Source organism: Elephantulus edwardii, unplaced genomic scaffold, assembly GCF_000299155.1.
Source record: "Elephantulus edwardii isolate Elephantulus edwardi_28Jun2011 unplaced genomic scaffold, EleEdw1.0 scaffold00015, whole genome shotgun sequence".
Lineage (NCBI taxonomy): Eukaryota > Metazoa > Chordata > Mammalia > Macroscelidea > Macroscelididae > Elephantulus > Elephantulus edwardii.
Genome location: NW_006399765.1, coordinates 19,345,731 through 19,372,959, shown reverse-complemented (window position 1 = coordinate 19,372,959; position 27,229 = coordinate 19,345,731). Strand labels below are relative to the sequence as shown.

At 50.1% G+C, this 27,229-nt stretch overlaps 1 protein-coding gene across 1 annotated transcript in view; it reads left to right on the top strand.

The window, feature by feature from the left end:
- The window catches only part of CDH22 (cadherin 22, type 2), an 89,975-nt gene extending 78,761 nt beyond the window's left edge, over positions 1-11,214 (top strand). The window contains exons 10-11 of the mRNA XM_006881592.1: positions 5,885-6,136; positions 10,298-11,214. Of these exons, the coding sequence (XP_006881654.1) occupies positions 5,885-6,136; positions 10,298-10,866 (821 nt within the window). The 3' untranslated portion in view covers positions 10,867-11,214. The remainder of the gene's footprint in view (positions 1-5,884; positions 6,137-10,297) is intronic.
- Positions 11,215-27,229: the final 16,015 nt, after the last annotated feature.

Genomic DNA, 27,229 nt, shown 5'->3' with positions numbered 1-27,229 from the left:
AACACCACGGCCTATATCAGGCACACCTTAGTCTCCAGACTGATATCGTTGCTCTTCAGTACTTTAGAGAGGTCTCTGACAGCAGACTTTCCCAATGTGAGATTTGTCTTTTAATTTCCTGGCTGCTGGTACCAAGAGTGTTGATTGTAGAGCCAAGCAAACTAAATCTGTCAACAATCTCATTCTCTTCACCCTCTATCATGATGCTGCCTATCGGCCCTGTGGCGAGAATCTTTGTTTTCTTTTTTTTTTTATTAAATTTCATTAATTTTAATGAACATTTACAGGGATTTTGGGTTTTCACTCCTTCATTGCTGCACCATTCTCTCTACCCTCCTCCCCAGTTTGTTCTTCTTCCCCCGCCATCCGAATGTCTGTTTTAATTGTCCTATTGCCACAGTGCTTGTCAAAGTCAGTTCTGATTAATCTCCTTTGTCAGTGTGTCCTTTGCCATTCCCTATCACTCCTCCCTGAGAGAGACTTCACCCTGATTCATAAGGAAAAGGGGATGGCGTATTCTCTTAGCTACTTCCTGCTGAAAAGGGACGCTGTGGGTTTCAGGGTGAAGATCTTCTCTCACTACTCTAAAGGGCCCCTTTGGCAGTAGGAAACACATAGACTATTATGGAGATTGATTTTGGAATTTAGATGCACTGTTATTAATTGTGCTTAGCCATACATGTTCATATCCTTGAAGATGTATCATGGGGGGTTGCAACCAGAATCTTTGTTTTCTTGATGTTGGGTTTCAATCCATATTGAAGGCTGCACTCCTTGACATTCTGCAGCAAGCGCTTTGTAGAACTTACCAATTCCATCTGTCATCAAATATTTCTTGAGCATGTTCTGGTGCCAGGCATTGTTCTGGGCCCTGGAAACATGGTGGCAAATAAGACAAAGCCCTTGCTTTGTAGGGTTGACATTCTCATGAGAGGCAATAGGGATTAAACAAATAATAAGATCTTGGGGACAAGTGACTGGGGAGGGATAACCCCATTTAAACAAGAGCTTGGACCTTTAAAAACAGAGTAGTCTCAGAAGGCATCTTTGAAGAATATCATTCGTTGGTCAGGAATCTGGAGGAAATAAAAGGAAGCTGGGCAGATAAGTTGGTCCAGGTGGAAGAAGCTGCATGTGCAAAGGGCCTGGGGCAGAAGCAGGCCTGGGATGTTAAAAAAACCAGGAGACCAGCTGGCATAACTAGAGTGAATGAGCAATAGGGCTGAAGGAGATGTGGTCAGAAATCACACAGCTCTGAGAGGGAGCATATTGGTTCCTCTTGGCCCTGGAAGGGGTCTGGGGTTACCCTCGGGAGCTTTATACACCCCCTCCAAGGGGCGAGGCCCTCCGTGCCTTCAGATGCCCAATCCATCTGCATTCCCAAGAACCATATTAAAAATATTTAACAGTACAGATTGCCAATCAAAAAGCTGACCATAACCAGTAGCAGGCCCAGGACCCCTCCTCTGCCAGCATCAACCCGCTAGTTGCTTGATTGTGGCAAGGTTGAGGAATGCCAAGGGTAGGGGAGGTGGTGGGGGCAGCAGGGGGGACATTTGGGAGACTCAGCGTAGCAGCTGTTTAAACTTATCAATATTTTAACAACTGGTATAGCAGGTTATCCGCTCATTGTTCCACTGCTGTGCTGAGCTGGCCCCAGCTTGACCCGGCCAAGTTCACAAGTCATCCCATCGCCAGGGACCCGAGGTTCTGCTCCAGCTGCCTCTGTTTATCTGGAGACCAGCAGAGCCCGTGTCCAGCGTGGCCACCCGGTCTAAGTCCAGGGCGAGGGTGGCAGCAGCATGCCTAAAATCAGAACAGTCATGGAAATGCCCCTCCCTGCGACGTGCCAAGCCCCCTCCTCCTCACCACATAAATATCTGGCATGACAAACGGCTACCCCAGCCCATCTGTTTCTTTGTACAAATTTGTAGCCAGTTTGAAAACGGTGATTTATAAATATTGCTTCTGCAGCCAGGGATCGACACTGATCTATGTCAAGCCAGATGGATGGATACATTGCTGGGCGCCAGTCCCACCGACAAGGATTGGGAAGGGGCCTGGAGTGACCAGGGGCTTCCCCAGCTGAGGCCAGATGCTGCCCAGGAGGGCAGCTTGGAAAGTTCAGGGATGGGACGGAGGAGTGGCAGGAACTGGCGCCCTCAGAACATATGGTCCCATGGCCAACAACCACCTTGTGAGACAAACACTTCCCCTCCCTCCCTGCACTTGCTAGGGAATTTGAGGCTCAGCCAAAGGCAGCGACTCATTTCTCAAATCTGTCAACTCCTCTCTGTCTCCACTACTCCTATTACCTCACACCTAAAACATGCACTTGGTCCCTAACTACTGCATCCACTCTTGTGTTTTAGATGACAGTCTCTTCATCTAGAATGTGGGTTCAGCAGGACCAGAGACCCTCTCTGTCCTGTTCATTGCAGCCCCATGGACTAGAAGGATAAAAGAGCACTCATTGAACACTTGGTACTGAATGAATGGATGTTTTATTAGATTGTTGTTGTTACATTCCGTCGAGTCACTATGACTGATAACAAGCAGGTGAACAACAGCCGTGAGCCTGGTCCTACCTGTCCCGTCCTCACCATCTCTGACACACTTGAGGCCACTGTTACAGTCACAGTCAATCCATCTCATTGAGGCTCTTCCTCTCTTAACATTGACCCTCCGACTTTCCAGGAACCAAGGACTGGGACCTCCTTACAACAGGCCCAAAATATGTGAGACGAAGCTTCCCCATCTTCAGTGTCACCTTTTTCGTTGTTGATAAACCCTCCAATCACTGACCTCCCATTTCTGTTAGAAAACTAATCCAAATTCTTATCATGATTCCCGGGATCTTCCATCATGACCCCTTGCCTCTCCTCGTATGAGCCCGGTTCTCTGAGTACACTCATTCTTCTTTCCGTTCCTGGAGTGTGTTACGCCTCTTCCATCCTCAGGACCTTTGCATGTATTGTTCTCTTTCCTGGTTAATGCTTATTCATCACTCAGGACTCAGCAAAAATATATCACTTCTTCCAGGAAGCCTTCCATGCTGTTCCGGGCTGGGTCAGGTCTTCTATTGCATGTTCTTCCTGTATTTCACAGGACTTGTCATGGTGTGCAGTCGTAGACTTAAGTGTGAGTTTATTTGATTAACATTTGACTGTCGCCTATCCTGAGGGTTCTTACTGGAGATTGTGGTTGGTTCGGCTCTCCACTGTTTCCCTCCCAGTAAATAGTACATAGAAGCTTAACTTACCGCTCTCTGGTCAATGAAGACACTCAATAAATATTTGTTAAATGGACAGATAAAGTGGGTAGGTGGATGGATGAATGATTTGATAGGTAAACAGAAAAGATGGCTACGCCACTCTTTCACTGAGGGACAGGGGACTGCCCTGTATGTATATCCAAAGGACCCCTGAGCTTGTCACTGGGTCATTGGTTGGCCACGCCTTGACATTCTGATGTGCACGACCACCCTCTAGTGGTAGCTACTGGAATTGACGGCATAGTGTCAAGGGTGAATTCCAGCAAGTCACTTCTAAGTCTCAATTTCCACATATATAAAATGAGAATGAGTTCACAACTTTTGTGGTGGTTAGCATTAAACATGACACAGCCCTTGTTCATAAAAATCACCCAGTCGGTGTGAATGAATCCCACTATTCCTTCTCCCCATCTTGTTCTTGAGTTCCTGTCTTCCCTAAGGGGAAGGCAGAGGTTTCCTCAGCTAGCTGGTCCTATCCCTTAACAGGACTACAATTTAGACCAGAGCATAGGAAGCTGACTTGGGCCCTCCAGGTACCCCAAAGCTGTGGGTCAGATAGTGTGTTTCAGGATTGGCTCAGTGCTGGACCCCAGCCGGCTGTGAAGAGACACCGTCACAAACGTGATGTATAACACAACATGACAGGGTGCTAGAACTGAGGTGTGAAGAGCAGGGAGAGGAAAGCCATAAATCCTTCCTTCCCAGGAAAGCCAAGAAAGGAGGTCCCAGAAAGGAGGTGGTGTTTAGCATGAGGGATCTGCCCAGGGGATAGGGTGGAGAGGGTGTTCAGAGAGTAGGAACCTTGTGAGCAGAGCCGCTCACCAGACGATGATGGCAGGCTGCAGAACCAGGAGAATGGGGCTGGGATGGGATAACAGTAACAATCACCAGCCTTTATGTGTGGGAACCGTTCTCAAGGTATGTGTGGACTATACCATTTAAACTTTGTGTCTATAAGGATTAAATGATAGGATTTTCCTTCATTTACAAATGAAGAAACTAAGGTCCAAAGAGCAGAATTTCTTAAACTAGTAAATGCTCAGCTCAGTATTATTTTTCAAACATTTTTTATTAAAATTGTCAAATTGGAATTTAAAATTTTTTTTTACCACTGCTATTAAGTCAGCTTTGACTTAAGACAATCCCGAGTACATCAGAGTAGAAATATGTTCCGCAGGGCTCTTGATGCTTGATATTCAGAAATAGATCAGCAGGTCTTTCTTCAAAGGCACTCTGGATGGACTTGAACCATAAATCTTTTGGTTGGCAGCCAAGCACATTAACTGTTGTACCACCAGTGACTCCTTCTACAAACAATACACTAATGTAATAAACCTTCATGTGCCCATAATACAGTTTTCTCTCTCGATCACTCGTTTCATTGGGACTTCAGTTCACATCACAAATATGACCAAGGACACAATCGGTCCCTCCAGTGGCCCTTTTCCCTGAAATGCATTCGTTGCTTTACTACAGCAGACTGGGGGCATCAAATTGGGAGCTGCTGTGAAAGAGGCTGAGTTCACTGGGGACCAAAAGAGGGGTAAGGGACCTGGAATGCTAACGTGTCAGATAGGGGAGGCCAGCCTGCAGATAGCAAGGGCAGAAGGAAGGGACCCAGGCATGAGGCCTGGGGTCCCCAAAGCAAGACAGGGCCCCCACCCTCTGTGGAACTGGTCTCTGCGTGTCCCTGCAACACCCATTGCAGCCTAGCTGCGAAGAGTCATTGTAATGTGAGGGTCAGGGATGGCCTCACTCATGTAGGGAACATGGGTGTGCAAGGAAGGGAAGTCGGTGCTCCCACCACCTGAGCCTGTGCTCCCCTACCAGACACCTATCCCCCTGGGTCCTGCCTGGTTCCTAGCAACAGGCTGAGGCAGCAGTGAAATATGATTAGTGTTAGCTTATTGTCCCTTCTGGTGGAAGAGGGAACCTTGATACCCAGGATCCCTTGTAGACCAGAGCCACGTCCCCAAACCTTCCAAACTCAGCCTCTTAACCAGAGACCTTCCCAGACCTTGGGGCACGACAGACAGAAAGATCCCACAGCCAGAGACAGACAGCAGCCCACATTCCCAGACCTCTCGAGTGAGTCAGGACGCACTGACGACTTGTCAAGGCCTGGCATGCCACAGCCCAGAAATGACAGGACCCCAGGGCATAAGCACACTGGCAAACTGGGCTGGAATCTGGGGAGGAACAAAAGCAGGCTCTTGGGATGAATGGCCAAAAAATTAAAAAATAATAATAAGTTGACATAGTGGGGACAGGACCTTGGCCCAGCTGGGGACAGAATCTTGGAATAGCTGGGGACAGGACCTTGGCCCAGCTGGGGACAAAATCTTGGAACAGCTGCAAAGAGACTCTTGAGACAGCTGGGAATAGAGTGTTGGGGCAACTGAGGACAGACTCAGGGCTGTACGGCTGGGGACAGGATCTCCGGGCACATGGGGACAGAACTTGAGGACAGCTGGGAACAGAGCATTAGGAGAGCAGGGAAGTGACCGTGGGTCAGCAGGGGGCAGCAGGTGGGCGTGGAGGGAGGCGGGCAGGCGGTGGCGGGGATGGGAAGGTTGACCCCAATCACAGCCAGCCCTTCTTCCGGAGCAGACAACACAGCCGCAGTGCACACACAACACGTGGGCTTCAACCGACAGGAGCAGGACGTGTTCTTCCTGCCCATCCTGGTGGTGGACAGCGGGCCGCCCACGCTGAGCAGCACGGGCACGCTCACCATCCGCATCTGTGGCTGCGACAGCTCGGGCACCATCCAGTCCTGCAACACCACCGCCTTCGTCATGGCCGCCTCCCTCAGCCCCGGTGCCCTCATCGCCCTGCTGGTCTGCGTTCTCATCCTGGTTGGTGAGTCCCCAGAGGAGCCTCAGTTTCTCCCCCTGTGCGGTGATGGGCTGGCCTGAGCAATCCCACCTCTGATGTCGTTGAGAAGTCTAAGGACAGAGTAGTGCCCCACCAACTCCAGAGGGTGTCAACCCCACCTAGGACTAAGTTCATGCAGTTTCCCCCTCCATATATCCCCAAAGCCTCCCCAAAGATCCAACATCCAACTCTTTAGAGTAAAACATCTCTGTAAAATCTCTCATGTCCATAACCATTGCTGTTGAGTTGGTGCCCACACACGGCAGCCTATAGGACAGACCTGAACTGCTGCACAGAGTTCCAGAGCTGTAATCTTCACGGAAGCAGACAGCCACATCTTTCTCCAGTGGAGCGGCTGATGGGTTTGAACTGCCAATCTTCTGGTTATCTGCCGAGCTCTTAACCACTGGGCCACCACATTCCTCATGTCTATAAACCAGTGTTCAAACCCATTGCTATAGTGTCAACTCCAACTCATGGTAATCCTCCACTGGGTTTAGAAGCTGTAATTATTTTTTTAATTAATTTTAATGAAAGTTTACAGAGACTTAGGGTTTCCAGTCATTCCTTGTTGCACTTTTCTCCCTGCACAACCCTCCCTGCCAATTCACTCTTTTCTTTGAAAAGTAAAACTCTTTCATTGTTTTGCAATCCCTCCCCTCAAGTCCACTCCACTGTGCAGCCTTCATTGGACTCCTGTCATGACAATAATACCCAATCATATATCCCTTTTAAACAGTTCTCTCTCTCTTCTGTTTGAATGCAGTATACATCATCCCTCCCCTCCTTCTCTGTCTTCCTTCAACCCTGATGTCAGTCCCGTTTTACAACAGTGGCCGTATGCAATATTTTTTCCTTTTGTGACTGAGATATTTCACTCAGCATAATGTCCTCCAGGGTCACTCATTTTGTATAATATTTGATGAGTTCCTTGTTTTTCAATGCAGCATAGTATTCCATTGTGTGAATATACCAGAGCTTCTCTATCCATTCATTTGTTGATGGGCACTTGGGTTGTTTCCAGCTCTTTGCTATTGTGAACAAAGCCGCGATAAACATGGGTGTGCATTAGAAGCTGTAAATTTTAATGGAAGGAGCCTGCCTTTCATTATCTCAAAGAGCAGCTGATGCCTTCAAACTACTCACCTTGCAGTTAGCATTCCAACCCTTAATCTACTTCATCACCAGATCGCCTTCCTCGGGCCTATAGTCCTTCTCCATTTTCTCTGTAGGATTTCAGTAATAATATCTACTGTCCTGTCAGCTCCACCAGCGACCAACAGGACCCCAATGTCGCCCCCAGTGAAAGGTCAGCTTTATTCGTCAGCTAGACTGGCCAAAGTTGAACTGACTCAAGAGGTCAACAGGTCCCATGTCACTGCTGCAGCCAAAAAGTACAGAAAGACACCTCAGCCCCAAACACTGGCAACCAAAGAGAATGTCAAAGGAGGGCTGGGCCGCGGCACTATTTTGCTTTCTCCTGAGACACATCAGCTGCACCCACTCCCACCTCACCACCTACCACTGATGTGGCTTCTGCCCATTCTGGGGTGGCCAGCGTTCAGCCAGGCTCCCCTGAGTGGCACCTCCAGAGGTTCCTGCAGGCCCCTCCCAGCTGGAGGCCCAGCCCCCTCCTCTTCCCTGCCACAGCCCTTGGCTCTGAAACTCTTTTTCCAGAGGGTGCACTTTACAGCGGTTTCATTTTCCGAGGCAGTGCAAACAAATTTCTGCCTAATTGCCCACAAACGAAGAAAGTGCACATCAGTGCGCTAAAGGTGACGGGCGGAATCGCTGATCAGGCACAGCACATCTGTCGCCCGCCGCCCACACTCCCCACCATCTGCTCTCACGGGCATCCCCCTCTGCAGTTCCTCACCCTGTCCATCCATCTTTCCCACTTCCCTCTTGACATCTTCTCTCCTTCCTGGCCTCCCTCCGGACCTGCTCCCAGGCCCCCCGCCCTTCCCTGTCACCAGTCACCTTGTTAGGTGGTGAGCCCGCACCCTGCCCCATGGCCCCAGCAGCTGGCTCTGGCTACTAGCCCCTGCTGAAGCTGTCCGATGCGCCCGGGAGTGGCCACTGCCTTCCAGCCCTGTCTGCCCACCCATCCACTGATCCATTTAATCATTTCACGCCTTCATCCCTTTCCTAATTTATCCATCCTGTGAGCTGGGGATTCGTCAGACGGAAAAAAGAGAGACGAGAAGCCCTGAGAACTTGGGAAGTTGGACTTGTCAAAACAGAGACAGGGAAAGGAGAATCGAGAAGAGGGGAACCACAGTGTCCACTTTGGGCACTTTAACTTTGAAAGTCTTCTGGTCAACCAAGAGGACTTGATGAGTAGGAAATGGAACATGTAGTGTAGAGCTCAGAGCTGAGGACCTGCCTGGGGGCTGTGACACAAGAACCACAGCTTCTAAATGAAACATAAACCCACGATCCTGGAGAGGAGAGTGAGTAACTGAACAGGTTAACAGGGAGAGGGATAAGGAGAAACCTGCTTAGAAGACAGGAAGTGAGTGATCAGAGAGATGGGATGTGGATGAGAAGAATGTAGGGTCCTGGAAGTCAGCCACAACCATTCATTCAGTCACCAAGGTCTCCCCTCCACCTGTGGTCATTCATTCATTCATTCAACAAGCACAAGTGCTGACCACATGCCAGCATCTCCCTGGCACTTACAGGAGAGACAGATAAGTTAACACAATCTCTGCAGGGTCTGCGTCAAGACAGAGGGAATAAAACAAACATGCTGTCAGGTCAGTTTAAACTCCTGGTGACCTCACGTGTTCGAGCAGAACTGCCCCATCGGGTTTTCTTGCCTCTGAGCTGTGCAGTTACGGAGCAGATCACCAGGCCTTTCTGCTGCAGAACTAATAGGTGGCATGCCCCAGGAAACAGAGCAAAGCTGGCATCTGCCACCCGGACCTCTCTTGAGTCCCCCTAGACTCGTGAAGTCAGTGGTCAGGGCTGAGGTGTCAGTATCATTCTGTGCGCTGTGGCTACGATGGGGACAGGTGGCATTTCGGCCCCTAGTCTGGGACTAGTTCGCCCCTGGCCAGTTTTGCTCCTGGTTGACCTCAGTGGGGACATCTGGAGATTCAAGCTCTGCTGGTGAGACTGAACCAGAATATATTTTGCCCCCGGGTAACTTAAGATTTTCCCCAGTGTCCCAAGGGTTTGCTTCCAGTTTAGATGTATAGAAGGTGGCAAAGTTAAAGGAACCAGTGACCGAGGACATGAACTGACTGAAAACCACGTGTGCCCTCCAGGGACCTTGAGCTGCCTCAGCATTGCCTGGAGGTCTTGTTAAAACACAGACTGCTGGGGAGCTCTGGTGGCCTAGTGGCAAGAAGATGCACTACAATCCCAGAGGTGCACGGTTCTAATCCACCAGATGCTCTGCTGGAGAAGGAGGGACAATTTCCTCCTGTACCAGTCAGATCTGATTTGACGGCACACACAAATAATAAAATTTTTAAAAAATTTAAAAAAACCACAAACCACAGACTGCTGGCTCCCACTCAGGACCTAGGCTGGGACCCAATAATCTGGTTCAGGGACCACACTTTGAGAACCACCAGGCTACAGGGTTGTGGAGACAGGGGAGGCCAAGGCACCACACCCAGCAAGCTCTGGGAAGGGTTACTGCAGGACACAGCCAGACCCTAGACCTGCCTGAGCAAGTGTAAGTGTAAAAGAGAGAGGTCAGAGTCAAGGGCACTTCCCCTCCTCCTCCCTCCTCCCATTTCCCAGTCCCATCATCCTTAGAGATTGGATTTCACCCTATGGTAAGAAGCTGTTCTGCCAACCCAAAGGCACATGGTTCAAATCCAACAAGTGCTCCAAGTAATTGCGAAGCTCCAAGTAAGTGCGAAGACTATTCCCTGGGTAGGCGCACCTTAGTCTCAAGGATGACAGTGTTGCTGTTCAGTCCCCTGGAAAGGTCCCTGACAGCAGACTATCCTAATGCTTAGCGCATGACTTTCCCAAACAGCCAGGCTGCAGTTCCTCCCGGTGCCTGTCAAAATCAGCTTCCAGAGGAGAGAGGTCCAGAACCTTGTCATCGGGGTGGGGGTGGGGAGGATGGGAGTGAGGACCTGGCCGGACCTGGCCCTCCCTGACCCTCTCCCCTCTCCCGCCCAGTGCTGGTGCTGCTGATCTTGACCCTGCGGCGCCACCACAAGAGCCACCTGAGCTCGGACGAGGACGAGGACATGCGGGACAACGTGATCAAATACAACGACGAGGGCGGCGGCGAGCAGGACACGGAGGCCTACGACATGTCGGCGCTGCGCAGCCTCTACGACTTCGGCGAGCTCAAGGGCGGCGACGGGGGCGGCGGCGGCAGCGGCAGCGGCGGCGGCGGCGTGGGGGACGCGGGCACCCCGCAGGCCGGCCTGCCCTCCGAGCGCCACGCGCTGCCCGAGGCCGGTTCGAGCCCCGAGCCGGACTTCTCGCTGTTCAGGGACTTCATCGGCCGCAAGGTGGCGCTGGCGGACGGGGACCTGTCGGTGCCGCCCTACGACGCCTTCCAGACGTACGCGTTCGAGGGCGCGGACTCGCCGGCCGCCTCGCTCAGCTCGCTGCACAGCGGCTCGTCGGCCTCCGAGCAGGACTTCGCCTTCCTCAGCAGCTGGGGCCCGCGCTTCCGGCCGCTGGCCGCCCTCTACGCCGGCCACCGCGCCGACGACCACGAGCCGCCCGCCTCCTAGCGCCCCCCGCGCGGCCGCAGGGGGCGTAGCCCTCTTCGCCCCTTCCCCGGGGCCGCGGACCAATCACTGCGCCTGCGCGCCTCCGGGCCCCGCCCCGCCTCCGGGAGGCCCGACGGGAGGGGCTGGCCGGGACCTGCTCCCGGTGTCCTTCTCCTGGGTGACCGCTGTGGGACCCAGGGGTGCGGGAATTGCGACCAACGGCATTAAAACTGCAGCGACACTGGGCACTGCGTGGATCTGGGGTGCTAAGAGAGCTGGGGTGGGGGTGCAGCGACTGGAGGTGCAAGTTCCTTGGCCTGGGAGGCGCTGGACAGAGGACGCTGCTGAGAGCCCCTCCCAACCAAGGTTGTCGCTCCCTGAACAGAATTAAGAGGAAAGAAGGGCTGTTACTTTACTAAGCGCCTACTGTGTGCTGGGATGTTGTACTGAGACTGTCTCGGTTGTCGTAGAAATTGGGATGTGAGATCCTTTAGGAATCAGATGGGGAGAGTCGCCCAAATATGTGGCTGTGACGTGTCCAGGGACACCCAGCCAGTGAGTGAACGGGGCCTCTGGCATTTACCAGCTGCCTACCTTGGGCATGTTACCTAACGTCTGGGACCTCAGTTTCCTCATCTGTCAAATGGGGTTTATAACAGAAGCTACCTCTGAAGAGTTGTGAGGACGAGAAGTGATGACGGTACGTGGAAATGGTTAGAACAGTGCCTGGCACATAGTAGGTGTTCAATAAATGTTAGCCCATGTTACTATTATTATCACGGTCTTACTATTATTGTCATTAGTAGAAACCTATTTGTCTGCCTTCCAGACCCGAGCTCTTGCTGTCATCCCAGGTAGCCTTTCCCTTAACAACTGGAAGAGAGCAAGGAATGATCCCAACAACTGTCAGATCCTGCTCCAGCCCTGACCGAGAATGCCCCCAAAGGGCTGTGAAGTGAGACTCCTGGCAGGGCTGTCAAAAGAGAATGAAACTGGTGACTCCAGGGATTTGGGTGGTGGTAAGGGGGCTGGTAGGAGAAGGGGAACAAGAACCACCAGGTTCACTGGAGACCTTATCTCTCCAGTCCAGACGCATCACACTCCTCCATCCATGAATCCCAAGTTAAGAATTCCTGGGCTCAATAGTTTCTAAGAGTTTCCAGTTCTAAAACCATATACATGGTTATAACGCGTAGATTATGCATTCTCCCTGTGCCTGCTGCCAGGGATCCATTCATTCCACATTAATCAGATGTGAATCCCAGCCCCTGCTAGCTGAGTGTCCTTCATCAAGGTCCTCAAATACTGAAGCCTTCTTTCCTTACCTGAAAATGGGGATAATGGGAGTCTCTCCCCTTAAAGAATCGCTTAGAGGCTTAAAGGAGATCATGAATGTTAAGCTCTGATCCGAGTGCCTTCCTCACACATTGAAAGTACTCAATAAATGCTCCTGCGCCTTACATACCGACCCTCCTAGCGAGCGTTCATTCATGACCTCCGCGTTTCCCGAAGTCCACCTTGATGGATCTAGAGGTGTTCACTATGCCCTTATCTGTGTTGTTTCCATCTTTACAACCCTCAAAGTTAGATACTATCAGTCCCTATTCACAGGTGAAGTTGAGGCTGAAGATAGTAAACAACCCAAGTTTACAACGTGACACAGTAGTTCCTGCCTTCAGGAGCTCAAGACTGACTAGGGAAAGTGGGGGTGGGAAAAACCTAGAAACAATCAGGAGTGATGAAATTGGTGAGAGTTGTAGCAGAAGTAACAGAACAAGGAACATAGAAGGAAGGCTGGATAATTCCTGGAGGGCTCCCAGTTGGATCTTAAAGAAGGAGGAGTTGTTGTTGTTGTTGTTATTGTTGTTGTTGTGTGCCATCAAGTCAAGTAAGATTCATAGCGACACTGTGAACAAAAGACCTGAAACAAGTCTTGTCCTGTGCCATCCTCACACTTCCTGACACACAAGAGCCCATTGCAGCAGTCACCGTGTCAATCCACCTGGTTGAGGGTCTTCCTCTCCTTTGCCGACCCTCCACCCTTCCCAACAGTGTGTTCCTCTCCATGGAATAGCCCCTCCTAGCAATACATCCAAAGCATCTGAGGCAAAGCCTCATGCTTCTTGCCTCCAAAGAGCACTCCAGGTGCACCCTCTCCAAGACATATCTATTCGTTTTCTTGGCCATCCATGGGATGTTCAGCGCTCTTCTCCAACACCACAGCTCAAAGACATCAATCATTTTTCTGTCATCCTTATTCATTGTTCAGATCTCAGATGCATAGCTAGTAATAGGAAACACCATGTCCTGAATAAGATGCACCTTAGTCCTCAAACTGGCATCACCACTCCTCATAATTTGGAAAGTTCCCTAACTGCAGATTTTCCCATTGCAATGTGCTTCCTTATTTCCTGACTACTCATACCATGGGTGTTAATTGTGGATTCAAGCAAAATGAAGCTGTTGACAGTTTCAATCTCCTATCCATCCATTATGATACTACCTATTGGTCCAGCGGTAAGAATCTTTGTTTTCTTGACATGAAGATGCAATCCCTAATGAAGGCTGCATTCCTTGATTTTCTGAGATGATAAAACAAATAAAAGCTTCCACGTAAGAGAAGAGTATCTGTGTAAAGACAGCAGAGGGCAGTGCTAAGAGTAGGAAAAGCACATGGTGACTTCAGAATGGGGTACATTTCCAGGGGTCAGATTTCAGAGTGGAAGGGTAGGGAGAGCTAAAGTAGGAAAGTCATGTGTAGACAGTGTTACGAAAGAAGCTGATGGCCAGGCTGAGAAGTTTGATGCTTTGCTCAACTTGAACATGCTTCCTAAAAAAGCTATCAAGTGTAGCTAATAGCAGGGATATGAGATTAGTGCAGTAGGTCCAAATAGGGAATTGTGTGGGACCTTTGTTTCCTCCTATGTGAGACGTTTAAACCAGTGCTACCAATAGGTATCCTAACAAGGACAGATGTGTGATCACCTTCCTCACCCACGGATGCTCAATTCTCACGCACAGATTCTCAGTGTCAGTTTTGAGGTGCATTATGGTTGTGCCCATTGTGCAAAGGGGGAAACTGAGACCCAGAGGTATAAAATGACTGCTCAAAAATCGCTCGTATAGTCTGAGCAGAATGAGACCCCAGAAGGTCTCCTGACTCCAAGACCTCCTTCCTCCTGTACACACCAACACCTTTGCAGATTCTGATCCTAAGGGGGATTACACGTAGGTGACATGTCCAGAGAGACAGGTGGGCATGGGTTTAAAACGACCACTGACCATCTTTTCCAAACTCCACACATGGGAAGTGACCTGCACATGGTTGCACAGAGTTAAAGAGCTGGCCAGCAATCAAGTCAGCTCTGCGTCCAGATTCCCCTTCTGTGCCTCAAACTCTGTCATTTAGCAGTTACATAATTCTCGACAAGTCATTTGCCCTCTCTGTCCCCTTCTATTTCCTTACTCATACAGTGGACACACAGAGCTCCTACTTCATGGGTCTGTGTGAAGACCAAGTTCAGTAACAGCACACTAGGTTCCCCATGCAGCAGGCACTGTTCTAAACCTTTCACTTGGATCAGCTCATCTGAGCCCACAACCATCCAATGAGGGACTCCTCTTTTATAGGTGAGGAAATTGGGGCACAAAAAGGTTAAGAAACCCAACTGCCTCCAACAACTGAAAAATGGAGTTGTCAAGATGTAAACCTAGACCCTCAGACCCCAGTACCTATACCACTCACCAGTGGCAGGCACAGTGCCTGGCACACAGCAGTCACTTAATATATGCCCCAGATATATCCAGATGTCAGCTGTCTTCTTGGTCCTCTCATCTCATCCTGTGAAAGTCCCACATCCTCCTGCATGGGTTTTGCTCATTTCAGGGCTGTCAGAGGGAGAAGGTGATGCTAGGCTTCCAGGGACCCCTCTGCCACAGTGCCTGCATCCACACTTCTGCACCCACTGGGTCCTGAGCCAACACAGTCATGAAATCCATGAATCCACCTTCTCTGTGGGTGCCACAAAATATCCACCCAACCCAAGCACTTGGTGAGCTTGGAACACTTCTCTGGTGATCTGGGGGTCTCAGAGAAGGGTTATGTTGTGAGGGTCGCAGCCTTTGGCAATCTCTTTGATTCCCTCCACAATCGCCAAGATCCACAAGTCCTTCTTCCTTTTGTTATGCAGTGAGTGCAACCATGCCCAATGCCTGACCCCAAATTGGGTGCATCAACTCTATCAGGGCGCTCAGACAAGCCAGAGCCTGCATTAACTGTGTCTGCCTGCCTTACTAGGTATCCGGGGAACTAGAAAGGAGGGGGAATATTCTCTTTCCTTGTCATGTCACCATCAGCATCATCGTCACGGGATAAAAGCATCCTGGGGGTCAGGAGCAGGAATTGATGCATAATTGGACAAGGAATTCAAGACCACAGATACTAATGGTTCTAATAATGATGACAAGAGCTCATAGCGCTTCCCCAGCACAGTGTTTGCCGCATGCCAGCCTGTTCTAAGGACCCACGTGATTAATACTAATACAGGTAAAGCACGGGAACACTGTGTTTGCTGTGCTTAGCACTTTGAGTACCTTGCCTTGTAAGCAGGCGCTCTTCTTACTGGCCCCATTCCGCAGATGTGGCGGGCAGTGCTTACAGGAAGCCTTGTGCCGAGCTTGTGAGGAACCCAAGATCCCCACCATGACAAGGCTGACTCAGATCCTGCCTGGGAGAGACTGGAGACTGCAGAGGGTGTAGGCAGGCAAGAAGCAGGTTGGTCAGAAGGGGAGACAGTGAAGACAGATGGCAGAGCCACAAGCAAGGTGGACACGGGGCCAAGGTGGCTGCCCCAGTCCAAGCCCAGTGTGGTCTCTGGAGGGTAACAGTGTGCTTGTGCCCTCACGTGGCCGTGGACACACGCCAGGCAAGCAGGAGGCCAGCTCTGAGCCTCACAGGTCAAAAACAAACCTCCCCACCTTCTGGTTCAAGCAACTCAGAAGAGCCGGCTGCCATCACAGGGGGCAGCTAAACGCCCGCATCTGTCAGCCAGCCGTCACCACCGCCCACCCTGGGTCACGAATCAGCAGCTCCACTCACCTCCTGCCAGCAAGCACTTTCAGGCCAGCTCTGTCACTGGCCGTTGAGCCTTTGGAAAATGTAACCCTGTCAGCCTCACTCTGGGGCCCTTCCTAGAGCCAAAGGTCTCATGCCTCACTGCGTGCACATGGGAGCACACACATACACACAACTACACAAACATGGCAGCAGCAAGATGTGCACGTGTCCTCAAGTGTGTGCACTCAGCAGGTGTACACGTATCCACAGCCACACACTCTGCACGTACCCCTGCAGGTCCGCAGGTGTATTCACACGCCACCAAACAATACGTGTGGAGCCTCCATCCGTGCGCACCGACATGGACTCACGTCTGCATGTGAAGCACATTGTGTGTCTGTCCACAGTTATGGTCTCCTGCATGGGTGTACGTGTGTGTCCAATGATAAACTTCAAGGAGGGAATCTGTTTTCCCATTCAGGAGAGGACTCATGCATATTCATGAACACATGTGTCTCCAGACACTCCTCTTCAAGTACACAGTATGCGTATGAGCATATTCTCATGTGCACTTGTACATACACCAGAGAGTCTTATGCACTCGCCCACCATGCATATGCACATGGGCATGCACGCACAAAAAAGCATTTGCAGATTGAAGAACTGTCCATACAGACTCTCAGTTCAAATGCATTGTGTCCATAGATGTGTTTGCACGTGCAAACCCAGGTCTGTGTGTGCATAAGTAATATACATACTAATCTGAAATTATCTAAATCTGTGACACAAAACCATCTTCTAACAAGCGCACAAACCTGCACCTAGCATGAGCACAGACGCATGTATATGTCCCTGTATCTGCCTGCTCATGTGTGGGTTTCTCCACTTCCAGGACACGTGTACGCAGGCATCTAGCCATCTCTAGCTGTGATTTACCCACAGCCATGCCACACGTGCCAACCTCCAGATAAGCACGCACCCACCCAGACATGTGCCTCTGAAGCCCGTCTCCCCTACATGTGTGGCATCAGAGCCTGCCTGGGCACGTGACGAGCACAGTCCCCCCTGGGGTGCAGCCTGCCCCAGCCCCAGATTGTCAGGTGTGCTGGGGACAGCAGGAATGGTGCCCACACGCAGAAATCGCCACTCACGCAGAATTGCATCTGCCGCAAACTTCTCATCTGCTGTGCAAATGATGATTAAATGTTATTGTGCAAGAGAAAACGGCAAGGAGGGACTCATTAGCTTTATTGTCAAGAAGGACTCTATGGGCTCTAGCTCCCAAGTCCAAGGCTGGCTTAACCCCCTGTGTGCTGGGCGTGCCATGCTCAGACGTGAACTCACAGGGAAAGAACTCCCAGGAGAGGGAGATCCCAGGATTGAGTCCATAGGTGTCAGCTCAAGTACAGAGAACTCTGGACTGGGAGTCAGGAAGCCTGAGTAGTACTCTAACCTTGACCTTCATTTGCTGTGTGACCTTGAACTCATGATCTCATTCACCAAATAATCTCCTTCATGTGCCCAGGAATAAAGAGATACAGATGCCATGTGCCTCTGGACTCAGGGGGCTTTTCAGATGGAGAAGGACTTCTCCAGGCAGAGGAAATGACTTAGGAAGGGCAAGGTGGCTTGGAGACACAGCAGGGAGAAGGCAGAACTTGTTTGGAAGACATGATGGCGGCTCAGGCCACTTGATGAACAGACAGTGAAGGGTCTGCTGAAGCATTGGGACCCTTCCTGGACACACAGGGAACTATGGGAGATGTGTGGAGAGGCTTGCCAGAAGGAGCACCCAGTTCAGTGTCAGATCAACAGCAAATAATGTTGTAGCACTAGCGTGTCCTAGATAATGCATGGGGCATGCTTATACTTCCTCCTAAAATTCAAACATCACTCGGCGTCCCTGCATTTTCACTCGCTAAATCTGACAGCCATAAGCATGGGTTTGTGTTTTAGAAAGATCGCCCTGGCTCCTATGTCCAGGACGCTCCAGAGAGTGAAAAATAAGACAAGAGACCAGTAAGACAGTAAGGAGATGAAGCTTAACCACATTCTCACTCTCACATTCTATCTTTTTTCCTCTATTCAGAGAACCTCCAATTTCTAGCAGGCACACAGCCATCCATTATGAGGAGCATCATTCCCAGGCAAAGCTAGTGACCTACTTCCAAAAAAAATCAACCATTGAAAGTCCAATGGAGCGTTCTACTCTTACAAACATGGCATCGCCATGAGGGAGTGTTGACTCGATGGCAACTGATGGTGGTATCACAGTATGTATTGCACGGACTGAGTCCCAGTCAGTAAGATCTAAGCAGAATTGACACATGGAAGCTTCTAGAAAAACTTATTTTAAAGACTGCTAGTATATGGTGTTGTTTCTTATTTGTTTTTTTTTCCTGTCCTTTTCTTCTTTTTTGCAGAGCTGACAGGAATTCAAGAAGCCCCCTGGGATCATAAGGACAGTAGCCATAGTCGAGGGATGACCAGATAGTGAATATAGTAGGAGATCCAGTGCATTTCAATATTGTCACAGATGGAATTGTTTGTCCAAAAACAATTTTGTGAATTTGGCTAGGCCATGCTTCCAATCATTCTCTTTTGTGATCTGATGTGAAGATTCTCCAGATCTTCTCTTTGGTGATCTGATGTGACTATATTCCATTTTGTGACATGTTATAAATTCTAACATCCATGCATTAATGAGATTAAGATTAGTGTAGGGTGTATCTTTGCTCACAACCTTATAAAAGAATGTGACTCAAGTCTCACTCTTATTTAAGTCATGTCCTTCCTCAAGTTCCTTCTAGGCTTTTAAAAAACAAAAGGAGAGAAAAATGGGCAGAGGAGAAAGGAATCTCATTACCACTGAAGAAGGAGAGCTGTGAACATAGTGTATGCTTTGGACTTGAGGTCCTTCTGCTGAAAACCTCCTAGACACAGGGGAAAATTGTTGCTGTGACACACAGGGATCTCCAGGGAACAGGTCTCAAAGATGCTCAAAAGGGCCAAGGTTAGTACCTCAGTGCCAACAGAGAGGGAAAGGAATCCCTTAGAGTTGACACCTTGGATTCAGACTCTTAGCCTTTTAAACCATTAGAAAATAGTCCAGCCATGTGTGATATTTCTGTAGCAGCAGGACTAGGTAACTAAGACATGTATCACAGAGCCCTCATACCAGTCCTGAATAGCCCTGAATTTTCCTGGCTTCCATGACAGATAAATAAACTTTTAACCTTTTAAAGTCATTGTTATTTTGTTTATTCTGTCCCAAGTGTTGTTGTGTATCTTTGAGTCAGAGTTATCCATAGCTGACCCTCCAGTGGGTTTTTCAGAGGCAGTAAATTGCATGGGAGGAGATTGCCCATCTTTTCCCCACAGAGCAGCTAGTGGATTCAAACCATGTACCTTTGCATGGGCAGCACAATTCTTTACCACTAGAGCCACCAGAGTTCAACTAACTGATGATACAGGAGGCTGACATAGACATCTGAAAGGTTGCTAGTGAGGCTTCAACTGTATCATCAGCAGAGGATCTGAGAAACTTTTAGGAGGAAGACCCAACAGGCATCAGTACTTGATAAGTGACAGGGATGGTTGGTAGAAAAAGGGCAAAGACTTCTGGTTTGAGTGACAAGGAAGGAGAAGCTGATAATGAACCAGGGAACTCAGGAGGAGCCTCCGGTCTGGGGTCAGAGGAAGTCAGTTTGATTTTGGATGTGTTGCATTTGAGGGTCCTGCAGGCCACGTCCACAGACATAGAAAGTCAGAGCCAAATGCAAGGAGGAGCCTGGGGCCAAAGTGAGGTTTCTTGATTGCTGTCTGCAGGCTAGCTGAAGATGTAAGAGCGTGCCATCTGGGAGAGTGTGGAGTGATGGGATCATGAGGTCAAGGGGGAACTCTGAGGACCACCAGCGGTGGATGGAGGAAGAGGTGGACCTCGGTTTCTCTACCTGTCCCTGGGGCCCAGTTTCTTCTTGTGGAAGGTAAAGCTGAAACAGATTCTACCTCATGAGGTCGTTCAGGGAAGGAAGCAACTTTGACTGAAACATCTAGTGTGGCCCTGACACACAGGAGGAGCAAGTTAAATGGGAGAGGTCCAGAAGCCAAGGGCTGAAGACAAGGCTGGCCACGGGTCACAGTCTGCACACCTGTGAAATGGGTTGTCTGCGAGTAACTCTAAGAAGCACTTTCACAGCTTCACGAGCAAGGTGCTTGCTGGGTCTTAAAGCATCCTTTGTGAGGCTGCCTAGTGTGGTGAGTGTTCTTCCACCCTGCGGGACGGTTGGATGAAAGTGAGCAAAGCTTTCTCTACTTTTTCTCTCATGGCCACTGATTTCACTCTGCAGAGCCCCACCGCCATTTAACTCCAGCAGTACACACACACACACACACACACACACACACACACACACACACTGCATTCACACAGAAAATCAGAGACACATCAGTATAAGTGAAGGCAAACAAGACACCCACACAGAAGCTGGCACACCAGGACACATGCATGATCGCACATGCACACACACAGATCTAGAAACACATGCTGACACAACCAGGATACAGCTCACACGCATCCTCCAGCACACAAGTGCGTGCTAACATGCCCCCCAGTCACACTCATGCGCGTGCCCATAATCACAGCCTATACCTACCCTCACGTGCATCTCATTAGGACACAAAGATGCACAACACACCATCCCAGACGTTCACATACACACCCTCACAGACTGTTTGCTACACAGGGAGTTTTTAATCCCGTTGTGGTTGGCAGCTCCTGGCGCTCACAAGCTATCCCTCTGGCCTGCCGGCTCACCATTCACTCCCTGGTAATTGGAGGCAATTTAATCCCCATCCCGCCCAGCCAATCACGGGGCCTGGAGGAACAGGCAGCCCTCACAATGCCCACCACAACGAGGGCAGTGAGGCAGCGAGCTCCCAGCCCAACCCTAGTCTCCTCTGCCTCCTTTGCGGTTGAGAGGGGATTTATAAACCTGACACACACGCGCCCTCACAGTCACATCAGCCCACAACCACAACATGCAGAACCACACGCAGCTGCAAGCATCCATACGGAGGCGCAGGCCCATGGCGTACTCCTGGACACACGCGGTAACATGAGAAGGTGTGCGCATGGGCACAGGTGTCCATGGTGTCATAGTTACGATTGCACGTGTGCACAATTCCAGGGGGAACAGTGTTTCCAAGCTTGTGAGCTCACACGCCTGCAGTGTTGGACGCATAAGCTCAGTCACCCACAGATCTCAGTCTGTGCCCCAAAAACCCCTCCCACCGGGGTCTCTGAACATGTGTGCACGCCCACACCCACTGATAGTGATGGCGTGAAGTCGCAGACACTCTAGGGCTCCTGTATACTTTCACACACACCCAGGCTGCTGGCCCACCACAGTCTCTGCCTGTGGAGCTCGAGATGGTCCCTCCCCAGGCAGGCCGATTTCCTGGAGGGGGGGGGGTGTTTCAGGGCCCCACCTGTCAGCCCGCCGTTTGTCACTCCATCTCGGCCGGTGCGCTGACATTCAGAGCCCGACACCACGATGATCACATTTAGCTGTAATGTACCACAGATTGCACTGACATTTGGAAAATATTCTACCTCGGGACCCATTCGACTTCCAACTTTTTTCCTGGAAGAGGAGAGGAGAGGAGTGGCAGAGAGGGGGCAGCGAGGCCCGCAGTGTGTGCAAGGGAGAGGCCTCCAGCACCCAGGCTCACCTCCCCGGGACGCAGGCCTCACTGGCTGCCCACTTGCACCTGCTGGAGACCGGGCACAACAGTTTAGTGCTCAACTGCGAACCAAAAATTGGTGGTTTAAACCCACCTAGAAACTCCACAGGCGACCTTGTTATCTACTCCTATAAAAATTACAGCCAAGGCCATTACTTCAGGAAAAGGTCCCGATATCTGAGTACTCAAGATGTGTGACTTCACCCAGGACTAGACCGCAGAATTTAAGGAGGTCTTCCAGCTGTCTGTACAGGCATACTCTGGTGGCCTAGTGGCAAGAAGCTGCACTGCAATCCTAGAGATGAGCAGTTCGAATCCACCAGATGCTCTGCTGGAGAAGGAGGGACAATCTCCTCTTGTACCAGTCAGATCCAATTTGACAGTACACACACATAGACACACACACACGAAAAAAATAACTAAAAAAGATCCTGTACAGACAGTGTGGAGATTTAATGAGGGTCTTGGGCCAGAACCCCGCCAGTGCCGAGGTGCTCAAAGTCCTGGGAAACTCTAAGAGTGATGAAACGCACATGAAGGTCCTGGATTTTGAGCTCTTGCTGTCCACGATGCAGTCTGTGGCCAAGAACAAGAAGCAGGGCACCTCGGAGGACTATGTGGAAGGCCTTCGGGGATGGGTGGGTGATCTGGCTGTGCCATCTGTCACCCCACTGATCGCCAGGGTTGATTCGGCTGATCTGGCTGGCTAGACGGGTGTCCCCCACCTCCCTCACCGATCCATGTGCGTCCCTCCTGCAGCTGCACGCTCGGTTGAAGACAACGACCATCCCTGATAGAAGGAAGACCGTCCTTCAGTCAAGGGTATATGAGTAGCTGCACTCCCCTGCTGGAACCTCCAAGCAAGCTCTGGAGGAAGGCCTTCGAGTGTTTGACAAGGAGGGGAACAGCACTGTCATGGACACCGAACGCTGGCCTGTCCTTTCACATTGGGTGAGAAGATGACAGAGGATGAAGCAGGGATGCTGGTGGCAGGACATGAGGACAACAATGGCTGAATCAGCTATGAAGAGCTTGTCTGTATGGTGTTGAATGGCTGGGGGCTATCCTGCCTGTGTCCCCACAGCCCCTAGCCTTTTCCTGTGTGAGACTGTATGTAGCCCTGGAAGCCTCCTTGGCTGTCACAGCTCCTTTCCCATCTTGTATGTCTTGGATAATGCTTGCCAGCAGCATCCACCAAATAAACTTGCTGTCTATGCCCAGAAGAAAAATTACAGCCAGGCCAACCCTGTGAGACGCTTCCGTTCTGTCACATGAGGTCACTAGAAGTTGTAATCAAAGATTCCAACAAGTACAGCAAGTCTATTCAGAGTCTGCCCATCAAGCCAGGGGCCTGGAGGTGTCTTCTCTCATCAGCTCAGCACCTACTAAGTACCAGGCCTTGTTTTATTCACGTTTCAAACATGCCCGCAGTTGACAATCATGGCAACCTTGTTATGGAGGAACCTTCCATTTGAGTGACAAGAACCCTGAAACTCAGAGAGGTGAAGTAACTTGCCCAAGACGACACAGTCCAGGAAGGGCTGAAGCTGAGATTTAAAGTCAAATCTGTCCAGATACAGAAGCCACCCCCTTACCAGCTCTACTTTATGAAATGCAACATGTGATGTGGCATCTGACTGATGCTGAGTCCTCCCCAGGGTTTCACTGACTCTCCTACTCTTTCTCCCGTCTCTTCCCCTTCTCCCTCTGTTTTCCTCGTACTCTTCTCACCTCCTTTCCTTTTCACCTCTAAGCTTGAGGACCACTGTTACCAGGGAAATTCTATAGTCTGAGATGACTTCCTGGAAGAGGGGAGAGGACTTGAGCCACCACTGGGAGCCCAGAGAAGTGATGGTAAGATTGGCATCTGCACGGTGGACATGTGGAGCCTCATAGAACAGGAAGCCATGGCTGTTTAGTGCAGGGAAGGGCTGGACTCTTCCCCTACGACTGTGAGAGCCAGGACTTGAGAGGGGAGGGCTTGCCTGGGGCGCCAGCCCTCTTTAATACTGCGCTGAGGTGGCAAGGCCATTCATGGCCCTAATGGCAGCCAGAGGAGTGCAGAGTTATCCCCAAAAAAGGGGTCAGTCAGCACAGAATCTGCTTAACTGAGTAGATTGGACAATGATGGTGGAAATAAAGGCAGGATACAAACAACATTGTCCCAGCTCATCCAAGAAGAGATCAGAGAGGTGGGAAGGCTGTCTGGAGCTCTGACGAGCTGATTAATCTCCTTAAATAACTCAGAGGACAACTTCCCAAAAGGCAAAAGAAAGTTAGGTTAATCTACTCTAAATGATTCCTGAGCTTCTCAGGGGTGGTAATCAATAAGTGCACGCTCTCTCCCTCTTCATAAGTAATTCTCAGTAATTGCAAGAAAGAGGGGTTTTTGCAGAAAATGACATTCTAGCCGCAGAGAGACTCCCAGGCAAGGAGATCAATGGGCCCCAGTTGAGGAGCCAGCCTTTCCAGCAGGGGCGGGGCAGGGGGGCAGCCACCATCACATCACACATCAGTCATAAGATCTGCCCAAGGTCTGTCTGTCTTCAGGAGCTTTGATTGGGTGGTGGAAGGGAAACTTAGGAGGATGAACTGAGATCCCAACAGAAGCAAAGCAAGGCTCGAACCAGTGCCTGTCATTGATGCCATCAAGCACCGTCTTATTCAGCACCAACATCTTTGGGTAAACAAGCCACCGATGGTGTCGTCCTTGATGCCAGGAGGAACACCAACAGTGTCCGTTACCAAAAGCTCTGGAGGCACCTCAATGCTTAGCATCAGTACCTCTGAGGCCACCGCAGTGCCCATTAGTGACATCCTTGGGGACACCATCAATGTGCACCCTCGATCTCCTTGGAGGGTTGTCAATTACAGTCTCAGGAACATCCATCAATGTCCATCCTCAAAGCGTCTTCACAGATGGCCCCAAGCATCAGGATCATGTCCCTTTTGATCATCATTAGGCTAGCCATCATCGCCAGCTCTGGCGCAGGGCTGTGGGAGCCCAGGAAACATCGATTGAGTAGATGAATTTATGAGTGGATGTTCTCAGGGAACACGGGCACTTCTTCTATCTTGATCACCACCGTATTGTCAAGATCTTGCATGGCACGCGGCCAGCATCAATGCTCTATACCTAGCTGTTGGATGGATGGACGTCAGGCAGACTGATGGGTGGACACAGACATGCTCGGGTGGATGCAGATATGCACTCAGCTTGCATTCATGCACGAACAGCAGGCAAGAGGAACGAGCTGGGCAGCAGTTAACATTCATCTGGAATTCCAGGCAACCTGTCTCGAAAGCCACAGAGCTCAGAATAAAGGAATCCTGGGAGGGATGAGCAGTCTGCCTGCTGCCCTTCTCCTAGGGGTCCTGGTCCCCACATGGACTTGGTGGTGTTCCCTGCTTTTCCTCCTTGCCGAGGTTATGGAGTGAAGAGAATAGAGGAGCAGAGGTAGGGAGAAGGGAGAGCCTCTCACCTCCCAGCCCTGCTCCCCTGCTCCTTCTCTCCAACCTGAATACAATATGTGAGAATGTCCCCAGGTCCTGCGGGAAGCGCTTTCTCTGTTATCTGCCCATAAAAAACCAGCTGTAACCCCTTAGCAACTGGGGAGACAGTTTTCAACAACTTGCCTGGTAACAGGGTGGGGGCTGAGGCTGTCTAACCAGCCCTGCCCAACTGCAGCCACCAGCTTTGGGCAGAGCCAGACTGACCTCTGGCAGGAGGCATTGTCCAGTCTTCCCCACAGGACCATTCCGGGAGAGGGGATGTTCAATCCACTCCATCCCCCTCCCTGCTGTGACACACCCTCAGAACTGCTCTAGAACTCAGGTCTAATCGTTAATGAACCCCATTTCACAGAAGAGAAAACTGAGGCCAGAATGGTGAGAAATGTAACCCAAGGTCACACATCCAGGAGGTGGTAGAGTCAGAACTCAGTTTGGGCTGGGTCCTTGTGGCTGATACCTCTCAGTATCTCCGCCACTGAGGTCAACCATACAAGATCACTGGACAGACTCAATTTGTGTGAACTTTAACCTCCGACCTCTACCAGTTAAGCCATTTGGCTATCTCCAAGATATCATAGCCCCATAGAATTTGTATCTCAAGTCAGAAGGTAGAAATGAAAGAGCCAGATTGGGGACCCTGCTGATCCAAGGTATATCTTCATGTAAACTGTTGTTAGGTGCCATTGAGTGAAATGAACAACAGATTCTGAACCCTGTCCTATCCTGTGTCATCCTCACAACCTCTGACATACTTGAGCCCATTGCAGCAGTCACCATATCAGTTCATTTGATTGAAGGTCTTCCTTTCTTTCACTGAGATGATTTCTCTTCATCTGTTGAGGGCCTGGTAGCCCTGTGCAGTGGCCGACACGCCCCACCGTGCACAGCATCCCAGCCCTTGCTTTGAGATCATGCTCTGCGCTTAAATCCCAGGACCTCAGCCTTCCATTTCCATGAGTCTTACTGAATCAATCCGTGTTTTCCCAGTTTCAGTCATTCTAATTCCATATTCATGATTTCTTCTACATCCAAGTGCCGCAGGGACTATTATTTACTTAATATTTTTCTTCCAACAGCCCTCTTTTTATATTTAATTTTATTTTGAAAGCAAAACTTACATCACTGCAGTCAGTGGAAAAGAGTAACTCAGGCACAGATGATGAGAATAAAAAACATTACAACAGAGCCAGTGGTATTGACGCCTGGGGGATGACACTTTCTGTTGAGGCTATGGCCTGAGCCCTGCATTTCCCCTTTAACAACGGAAGATTATTAGGTGTTGTTGCCATTGTTCGCATCAAGTCAGAACCAACTCAGCGGTGACCGGTGACCGTAACAGAAGGACTTGCTGTCTGGCTCAGTGCCAACTTCATGGTCATTGGTATGCAGAGTCCATTGTTATGACTATTGTGTCAACCCATGTCAGAGAGGACTTCTCTAGTTTCCACTGACCCTCTGCTCTCCCAGCAATTGTTCCTTTCTGACAATGTGTCCAAGTAAGTGAGCCAGAGTGTCATCGCCCTCACTTGGAAGGAGCATTTTGGTTGCCTTTCTTCTAAGACAGACTTGTTCTTCCTTCCAGGAGGCCACAGTATGTTCAACATTCTTCGGCAACTGCGCGTCATTCTTCTTTTGTCTTTGTTTTCCATTGTTCAGCTTTTGCATGGAGTGACAGGAAAGACCCTGCCTTGGATCGGACGCTGTTTTCTCAGGGAGAGGGTAGACACTCAGACATCAAATCCAACCTTTCTCTGGGTCCTCAGCAGAGGGAGGAAGGAAAATAGAGAAGGAGCACTTTTCTTGCCGGGTGGTGATTTTGTGTTATTTGATGTATGTGTGGTCTAGGAATCTGTCTTGGAGGAAGTACAACCAGAGTGCTCCTTCTTGTTCTTGTTCTTGTTGTTATTGTTGTTGTTAAGTGTGTCGAGTCGAGTATGACTCACTGCGACCCTGTGATCAACAGATCTGAGCCCCGTCCCATCCTTTTACCAACCTCTAAGGAGGACTTCTTAGACATTGGTAGAAGGATGGTAAAACGTCATCTCACACACTTTGGACATGTTGTTGGAG